The sequence below is a fragment of the Arachis duranensis genome, chromosome 7 (genome assembly GCF_000817695.3).
Source record: "Arachis duranensis cultivar V14167 chromosome 7, aradu.V14167.gnm2.J7QH, whole genome shotgun sequence".
Taxonomy (NCBI): Eukaryota; Viridiplantae; Streptophyta; class Magnoliopsida; order Fabales; family Fabaceae; genus Arachis; species Arachis duranensis.
Genome location: NC_029778.3, coordinates 66,632,886 through 66,643,027, shown reverse-complemented (window position 1 = coordinate 66,643,027; position 10,142 = coordinate 66,632,886). Strand labels below are relative to the sequence as shown.

Here is a 10,142-nt window from a genome sequence, read left to right as displayed (position 1 = left end):
CAAGACTCAAGAGGCTGCTTGAAGCCAACCCCAAGAGCAAGAGAAACTATTTTGTTTTTCAAAATAAAGTTGCTAAAGTAGCAACTGGAGCATCCAAAGTCAGAGATCACAAGCTTACAAAAATAAAGAGTTCAAAAGCCCACAAAAATCGGGCTATACATAAACATATCAGAAATGTTATAGAGGATCCAAAGGCTTCCCAATAGCAGCATCTTGGGGAGAATGAGGGTGAGTCTGAAGAGAAACTGCGTCCACTGTCCTGTCATCCCAGTTCAAAATCTGGACGTCTGGATCAGATCCCGGCTGTGCAGCTTCAACTGCCAAGGTTGAGGAAGGCGGGACAACAGAGGCTTTGGTAGAAGTGACCGGAGGAGGGACGACATCATCATCATCATCGGGATCGTCAGGGATAATCTTACCATCCTTCACAATATTATCCAAGCTAAATAACGCAAGATCAGCTCCAGGGGCGATAACCCGAACCTGCTCTTTCAGATTCTCATAGGCCGCAGTAACACTACCTACGAGATTACTTTGAAGTTCAGAGTAATCGGCCTGAACAGATTCCAACCTACTCCTAAGCTCCATCACCTCTCTATAGGTAGTAACATAGCTATCCTTGTGTTTTTGAGCCGTATCCTCGGCCAGTTGCGCTGCAGCCGCCAGGCCAACAGCCCGGGCCTTCTCCCCCTTTAGCTCTTTTTTCAGCTTGGCCACTTCCACCTCGAGCTCCTCCTTCAAACCCTTAATTCGGTCAAATTCTGATTTTGCCTCCTCCATAAAAGCCTTGGTAGCATGAACAGGAAGATCTTGAGTAGTTCGGTATAAAGCCGCTCCCATGTGTGCCAGAGTAATACCACTCCGAGTAATAAATTCTAAATGACGAAGAATGGATACATCGTCAGTAGGCATGACACCATAAAGAGCAATCTGTTGGTCTACAAACCCAACGGCATCAAAATCCGGAGCACCAAGATTAAATGGCTCGACAGTCTGAGGTCTTTTTGGAGGAGGAGCAACTGGAGGAGCAGAGGTACCCACTGAAGTCGAAGGCAGGTCAACCAAATGAACCCGGGGAGTCGGGATCATCCTCCTCGGCCCAGGAGAGCTCGGGACAGACGACTTCGACAAAACTTGGAAGGATCCTTCCCCGGCCATTTGGCCGGGACATTCTGAGCCGCAGTAGCCTTCCTCGCCTTCTTAAAGGCCTTCAGTAAGTCATTATTCTTCGACATCTCTAAAAAATAAGAGAAATGAAAACGACTTATGAATATCCAGAAAGAAAAGCAGAAAATAAATGACATGGGAGTACAGTTTATAAAATACCCAGCACATCACGAATCAAGGATGGATCCCCTAGAAACTTCTTGGTCTCAAGATGAGGAGGTTCCCCCCAAATATCCTCTCGAGCAGCGACAAAGGCCTGCTCGACCTCGTCTAACATCTCCCAGGTATACCTAGACACAACTACATTCCTCTGCCACTCTAAAGGGAAACGAGGCTCGCCATTCTCATCCAGAAAGAAAGGACGAGCTCCTTCAACAGCTCGGATCTTGAAAAAATAATTCTTAAAATCGCGGAAAGACTCATTATACATGGAGAAGACTTTATGTCCCTGGGCCGACCTAAAAGAAATCCAAGAAGCTTTCTTTTTGGTAGTCCCAGGCTTGGTCAACACAAAGAGATACAGAAAAAGGGTTAAAGAGGGTTTAACGCCAAACTCATGACAAACCATCTGAAAAATCTTGATAAAGCCCCAAGAATTCGGATGAAGCTGAGATGGGGCCACGTTGCAAGACCAAAACAAGTCGGTCTCAAAGGAAGTAAAAGGAATGGTAATATCCATTTGGCTAAAGAAGAAATCATATGCATAAAAGAAAGGACGCTCTCCCTGGCTCGAAGTTGGAAAACAGACCCTGTCATCAGAATCGGGTTCCCCCAACTCATAGTTGCGCTCCTGATTCTCACTACTACAGATTCGATGGTGTTTTCTAAGCTCTGTGCAGAATTTTGCATTAGCTAGGGATACACACAACAACACCAGGGAGTCCAACCACTCGGACATCCCCTCAGGTACCTTAGAGGATGCCTCGACAATATTTTTGTGAGACGACATGGCCAACTAATCCTACAAAGAAAAGGAAACGGGTTACTAACCCCAAAAAGCAAGTTTGGACAAAAAGGAAGCAACTCAAACAAATGCGAGCTTAAGCACACAAAAAACAATAAAAGGAAAACCCCAAGACGCACACCAGGGTCCAGGGGCATCCTTTGGAGGCAATGATAGAGTAAAGTCCCAGAAAAAGCTACAAAGATAAAACCCTCTTTCAAACAAAACAAGCGTTCTGAGAAGAAAAAAGGCGAAAAGTCAAAAGAAAGTCATCAAAAACCATCATCTCTATCGAAGAACAATCATCAACCAGTATAGCAAAATCATTAATGAAGAAAACAAGTTATCAAAGGAGCAACCTTTTTCGAAACAGCAGTACGGAAATCAACCCTAAAAAGAAGCCAGAACCAGGAAAATCACCCAAAGCATACATAAGGACGAAAAGAAGACCAGGAAACAGGCATTACAGCAATAAACCAAATACAGAAACTAAGGAAAAAGTTCAAAACTTTCCAACATACAAAATAAGAGCGTCATCAAAGAATCAAAAATAGAACCAACCTGGAAAAAGGAGGAAGCTTTGAAGGGAAAAGCTGAAGAGCAAAGCAGCAGGGATTAACCGCGAAGAAAAAGCACCAGCGAATGCCAAAACGTCACAAGAAGAAAATAAGAAATGCAGAACAGGAAAAGGCGAGAAAGAAGGGAAGTTACAGGAAAAGGGAAATCGTCTCTTGGATACAAAATTTGAAATAAAGAAAACCAAGAGAAAATAGGGGCATTAAAAACCAATTAATGAGGGCATTTAAACCCTCGCACATTCCCAAGGCAAGGACGCTAATACAAAAGCGCGCGCTCTCAGAGGAAGCGAAACGTTCCACATTCAAATGAACTCTGCAAAAGATGAAGTCGACAAAATGCTCGAGTTCGGATCCATTCGAGAAGGTTCGAAGTCCTAAAAACTAAGACTCTATCTCCAAAGGAAGACCGAGCTCGAGCAGGGGCACTGTTCATACCCAGGGTCGAACTGTCCGACCCAGGATGTCTACAGACAAAGCGACCAACCTCTTCAGGTTAGGACAAACCAACCTCTTCTCAAAGAGCTCGGACAAGTCACTAGGAAAGCCTAAAGAAGGGCCCAAATGGAGGACCGCGCAACAAAGCCCAAGGCAGTCCAAGCTTACAGGGAGAAAGGTGGTTCCCTTGAAAGATAAGGTGACCCTACTCAAAAGATAAAGATAAGATAAGATAACTAACTTATCTTATCTAAGAAGGTCGCTCTATGCCATTATAAATACACTGGAGCACCCAGGTATAACTCATACTCTGATTCTACTCAATACCTGCTTAATACCCTTGCTAACTTAAGCATCGGAGTCCCTTGCAGGTACCCCCCACCCTCCAGGGACGAAGGAATCAGCACCTCCATCAAGTCCTACAAATCAGATACCTCCGTTCCGACCAGTACAGAAGATCTCGTCCGAGATCAACCTACAGTTTCAGGTAACCCCCGGAACAGCTGCCAATCTTCCATTGAGTTGTTGTACCTCTTAAACACATGTCGGACTCTTCATGTCGAGTATAGCTTGGTATTTATCTAGGTTTGCCTCAATTCCTCTTTGTGTGAGCATAAAACCTAAGAACTTGCCGGCCTCTACTGTGAAGGTGCACTTTGCAGGATTAAGTCGCATGCCATGCTTTCTTATGGTATTGAATACTTGGGCGAGGTCGGATAGTAGCGACTCCTCGCTTTGTGTTTTTACTAACATGTCATCTACATATACCTCCATTAGTTTTCTGATGTGCTCTGCGAAGACTTTGTTCATTAACCTTTGGAAGGTAGCTCCTGCATTTTTGAGTCCGAAGGGCATGACGATGTAACAGTAGTTTGCTTTGGGAGTTAAAAATGAAGTTTTTTCTTGATCAGGCGGATACATTGGGATTTGATTGTATCCTGAATAAGCGTCCATATATGAGAGGTACTTGTAACTGGAGGAGGCATCCACCAGAGTATCGATACTTGGGAGCGGATAAGGATCTTTTGGGCAGACTTTGTTGAGATTAGTGTAGTCAGTGCACATCCGCCACTTCCCATTTGATTTTTTCACTAAGACCACGTTGGCTAGCCATAATGGGTATTTGACCTCTCTGATGAATCCTGTCTCCAGTAGGTCTTGTATATTGTTCTTCGACAGCTTGGGATCTTTTTGGCCCGAGCTTTCTACGCCTTTGCTATACTGGCCGAGACCCTAGATATACTGCCAGTTTGTGGCACATTAGCTTGGGGTCTATGCCCGGCATGTCTGCGGCTTTCCATGTGAAGAGGTCGATGTTATCCTTTAAGAACTATATGAGGGACTTTTTTACATCTTCTTTAAGGATTGCACTAACGTTGGTTGTTTTGTCCGGGGCATCTCCAATCTGGACTTTTTCTATCTCGCCTTCTGGTTTTGGACGGAATTCTTCTCGACCTCGAACTCCTCCAAGTTCGATGGTGTAGATATCTTCTCCTTTGCTTCTGAGGTTTAGACTTTCGTTGTAACAGCGGCGGGCCGTCTTCTGCTCTCCTTTTATCGTAGCGATCCCTTCTGTAGTTGGAAACTTCATGCATAGGTGTGGAGTTAAGACTACTGCTCCGAGCTGGTTTAGAGTTGTCCGACCTATTAAGGCAATGTAGGCTGAGTTCACGTCGACCACAATGTAGTCTATGTTGAGGGTCTTAGACCGGTTCCCTTTTCCAAAGGTTGTGTGTAGCGAGATGTAACCAAGTGGTTGGATTGGGGTGTCTTCAAGTCCAAATAAGCTGTCCGGATATGCTCTGAGCTCTTTTTCTTCTAGGTCGAGTTTGTCGAAGGCTGTTTTGAATAAAATGTCGGCCAAGCTTCCTTGGTTCACCAGTGTTCGGTGGAGATTAGCGTTGGCCAATATGATAGTGATGACCATGGGATCGTCATTTCCCGAGATGACGCCAGCTGCGTCATCTTTAGTAAAGGTGATAGTAGGGAGATCGGGTTCCTCTTCTCCTCCCTCGACGTGGTATACTTCTTTAAGGTGTCTTTTGCGAGATGATTTGGAGATTTCTCCTCCCGCGAATCCCCCATGTATCATGTGAACATGCCTCTCCAGGGTACGAGGTGGTCGTTTTGTTCGGCCAACCTCTTCGTCTATTCTTCTCTTTCTGGGCTCATATGTCTTACTGGCTAGGTACTGATCTAGTCTCCCTTCTCTTACCAATTTCTGTATGACATTCTTCAAGTCGAAGCACTCGTTGCTGGGATGTCCATAGATTCGATGGTATTTGCAATATTCCATCCGATTTCCTCCTCCCTTTTTGCTTTTAAGTGGACGGGGTGGTGGAATCTTCTCTGTGTGGCATACTTCTCTGTAAACTTCCACAAGAGACACCGAAGAGGGGTGTAATTATGGTATTTCTTAATCTTCTCTCCATGCGGATCATCTTTTTTCTTGGAATCTTTGTCTTTATCTCGGGAGGAGTTGGCGAATCCGGATTTTGGGGTTTCTCCTAGTCGAGAGTCTTTCTCCATGTTGATGTATTTTTCTGCTCGTTCTTGTACTTCATTTAGAGATGTGGGATGTTTCTTTGATATGGATTGACTAAAAAGTCCCTCTCGTTGGCCATTGATGAGACCCATAATGGCTGCTTCGGTTAGCAGACTCTGAATGTCCATACATGCTTTGTTGAATCTTTCCATGTAGTTACGAAGACTTTCCCGATCTCCTTGCTTGATCCCTTGTAGACTTAGGGCATGTTTAGTTTTGTACTTCTGGATGGAGAATCTAGCTAGAAACTTTTCGGCTAAGTCGTTAAAGCTTGAGATGGACCTGGGAGGCAGATTGTCGAACCATTTAATTGCTGCCTTTATTAAGGTGGTCGGGAAAGCTTTGCACCGAGTTGCGTTTGAGGCATCGGTGAGATACATTCTACTTCAGAAGTTGCTGAGATGATGGCTGGGATCTGATGTGCCATCATATAAAGTCATATCGGGAGGTTAGAAGTTTTTTGGGATTTTAGCCTTCATGATCTCTTTGGTGAATGGGTCGTGGTCCTTGTGGGAATTATCCTCGTGACTGGATCGAGTAAATTTAGTTTTGAGATCAGCTTCGAGCTTTTGGAGCTTGTCTTCTAATTCGTGGCGTCGCATACTTTCCTTTGTAGGTCTTTCTCGGCTTTCCGCTGATATTCGACCTCTTTTTCGAGTTGTTTTAGGCGATCTTGAAGTGCTTCCATGGGTCCCGTGCTTGGGGAGTCCTTGTCTTTGTTAGGTTGAGAAGTATTGTCTAGTGTAATCTCCACATTCTTATGTGGTGTTCTGTTCTTCACATCAGAATTGTGGTCATTGTCCAAGTTGTCTGCCATGATGGTGGGATGACTTTCAGGTCCCCGACAACGGCGCCAATGTTCCGTGGGTTACCTGAAACTGTAGGATGATCTCGGACGATATCTTCTGTACTTGTTGGAACTGTTATGTCCGACTGGATGATGATGGCCAGAGCCGCCGTGTTTGACTTGTTGGACTTGGTGGTTTGGCCGAGCTCTTTGAGAAAAGGTCAGATGGTCCTGTCCTAAAGAGGTCGGTCATCTTGTCATAAACATCCTGGGTCGAACAGCTCGACCTAGGGTATGAACACCTTTCAAACACAAATCATTCAGGAAGATGAAGTGCCTATTTCAAATCCAACCTATGAGGACCCTTCAACATCTAGCCTTCCTTATGAGCTCAACCGACACACTCTCCAACAAATAACCACTCTTCTAAGGCTTTAAACACATACTCCCTCAGAATGGACTAATCAATCAAACCTAAATTCTCTCCTTTTTGACATTTTAAGCTTTTCTCTCGAATTCCAGGTTCCTCCCCAGTTTTCTGTTATAGTCAAGAAGTTCATAAAATTTTCAAATGACTGTATCACTGCTCAGGACAAGTTGCAAGAGGCCAAAGAGAAAGTGGCCAAAATCAAGATTGAATCAAAAGAAATTAATAAGGTTCTTCAACCAATGAAAACATTATGCAAAGCATATGATTTGAAGATTACTCAAGCGTTCAACACTCAAGCCTACTATGACAAACAAGAAGAACAACTTGAAGCAAAACTAGCCCGAATCGAACAAAAACTAGCTAAAATTTGAAAAAGAAAAGCTGACTTAGTTATCCCCTTGGCCACAATTCAACATAAACAACAAGTAATCTTCACAGAACTTTGCGTTACAGAAGGCAAACAAAAATAATTTGACAAGCAACTTGACAAGGCTCAAAATGAAAAATATAAGCAAATCGAAGCGCTTTCCGCTTTGAACAGTGAGAGGGTTCAACTTTATTCCGAACTAGCTGAACTTCTGGCACCCCTTATTTCACCTACATAGAATGTTTTCCATGTATAATGACTTTTCATGTGCTTTTATATATTTATTTATATTCCTAATCTTGATCCTTCATACATTGATATTGTTTCAAGTATCTTCCATTTATCGATTTAACCACGTTTACAGAATCGATATCTTTAATTCGATATGCATTTTCAGAATACAAATCAATCACTTGAAAGGTCCTTCCCAAGTATGGGACTATTTGACAAGAAATATTGACTTCTTTTCCATTGGCAATCCAACTTTTAAAACTAATTCTCCCATATTGAAACATTTCTCTTTTATTCAACGATTATAATTTCAGACAACACTTTCTTTTTTCCGAATTATATTTTCAAGTGCCAGCATACGTTCTGAATCCAAATCATTCAATTCATCATACATTGCATTCCAATAATCATCGACTAGCAACTCATCTTGTTTCAATATTCTTAATGTATTGAGATTAATCCCTAGTGACAAAACTGCGTCATGACCATATACTAATTTATAAGGGGAAGTACCTGTTGATCCTCTTGGTAAATTTTGATAACCTCATAATACTTGACTCAAATTTTCATGCCAGGTTTGAGGTTTACTAGCAATTTGTTTCTTAATCAAATTGATTAATATTTCATTTGCTGCCTCAACTTGCCCATTGGCTTGCGCATAATATGGAGTTGAAGTAACCATATTAATGTTTCTTGAAGCTGCAAAATTCTTAATCCGCTGACCAGTGAATATAGTTCCTTGATCAGTACTCAAAGTTTCGGGAATTCCAAATCGATGGATTATATGTTCCTTTATAAAGTCTATCACTTCATTTTGTCCAGCCTCTATTAAAGGAACAGCTTCAACCTACTTTGTGAAATAATCATTCGCCACTAGAATGAACTTAGGATTTTTCGACGAAGGAGGGTGTATCACCCCAATCAAATCCAGAGCCCATCCTCGAAAAGTCCAAGGTTAAATAATTGAATGTAATTCGAATGCTGGGATCTGTTGTACCACTCCATGGCGTTGACATTCTTAACATGCTTTTGCGTAATTCAATGCAATCTTTAAACATAGAGGGCCAACAGGCCTGATTTCGACTTAGTATCCATGTCATTTTCATCCCAGCCTGATGAGCATGACATGTACCTCTATGAACTTTCCCCAAAGCAATATTTTTATCTGACTATCTTAAACACCTATAAAGACTTCCGTCGAGACCTTTCTTATATAATTCATCAGCCAACAACATAAAGTTCATTGCTTTCAACTTTATTTTCCTGTTGACTCGAACATTAGGATCTTTTAAATATTCAGCAACTGGTTTTCTCCAATCATCATCCTCCCATTCATCTTAAGCCAACGCTCCTCTCTCATCAACTGGTACTAAAATCAGACAAACCCTCGCTGATGAGAGAACTTTTGCGTGGTCTAGAATTCAAAATAAATTTCCGTTGAAAGTATAGCTTCTAAACCAACAAAAGTCCTTTCATACAAACGTTTTGGTTGTCACAAATAACAAACCCCTTTTTAAAATTGATAACCGAGTATTTAAATCTCGGTCGTCTTCTCAAGGAATTGCAGGGAAGTATGTTCTTATTATTGGTTATGAGTTTGTAAATTGGGGTTTTGGAGTTTGGGCAATGGGCACATGTATATTTAAATGACAAATAAAATAAATTAACAATAATATAATCTCTTAGCAAGGTATGAAGAACTGGAAGTCTTATCCTAGTTATTCTTATCAATTATGATGAGAATTGAATTTTTCTCCCACTTTGTTAACCTCTAACTATGAAGGTAAGTTAAGTGGATGAATTAATTCGAATCCTCAAGTCCCAGTCTTTCCTTGGAAAAAGTTGGAGTTATTGGATCTCGAATTAATTCTTGAAGAATTCCAATTTTGAATCAACAATGAGTTTGATAACTCAAGAGTTACCAATTATTTAACCAAAGCCAAAAGGAAAAATATCTAAATTAAATTAAAAGCATTCATATAAATAAAACAATCATAAACTGAAATACCTCAAATAACATTAATTAAGAAAATCAATCCAAACATAAAGAGTTCATAAAATAAATTGGGAAAATATATAAAAGGAATATTGAACCTGTGATTGAGGATGATGAAATCCTAATCCTAATCCTAATCCTAAGAGAGAGGAGAGAACATCTCTCTAAAAACTACATCTAAAACTAAAATTATGAATTATGAGAGCCTAATCTGAAGTGTCTCCTTCATTCCTTCACTTTGCAGCCTTTAATCTGTGTTTTCTGGGCTTGAAACTGGGCCGGAAATAGCCCAGGATTCGCTGTTTGCGAATTCTGCCACGCTGATTTTCGCAAATGCGATGCGTCCGCATGAATGACGCGTTCGCGTCACCTATCTGTACAGCCACTATGGCAAATTATATATCAAATCGAAGCCCCGGATGTTAGCTTTCCAACGCAAGTGGAGCTGCATCATTTAAACCTCTATAGCTCAAGTTATGGTCGTTTTAGTGCGAGAGGGTCAGGCTGACAGCTTTGCAGTTTCTTCAACTTCTTGTATTCCTTCCACTTTTGCATGCTTCCTTTCCATCCTCTAAGCCATTCTTGCCCTGTAATTCCTGAAATCACTTAACACACATATCAAGGCATCTAATGGTAATAAGAGAGGATTAAATAAAAGAAAAT

General features: G+C 41.6%; 1 protein-coding gene across 1 annotated transcript; it reads right to left on the bottom strand.

Moving 5' to 3' along the window:
• Nucleotides 1-7,793: 7,793 nt before the first annotated feature.
• On the bottom strand, nt 7,794-8,611 carry LOC107459256 (uncharacterized). Its single transcript, XM_016077479.1, has 3 exons — nt 8,540-8,611; nt 8,072-8,330; nt 7,794-7,957 (listed from the first exon to the last, which is right to left on the bottom strand). The coding sequence occupies exons 1-3, from the start codon at nt 8,609-8,611 to the stop codon at nt 7,794-7,796; spliced, it is 495 nt and encodes a 164-aa protein (XP_015932965.1).
• Between the last annotated feature and the right edge of the window lie 1,531 nt (nt 8,612-10,142).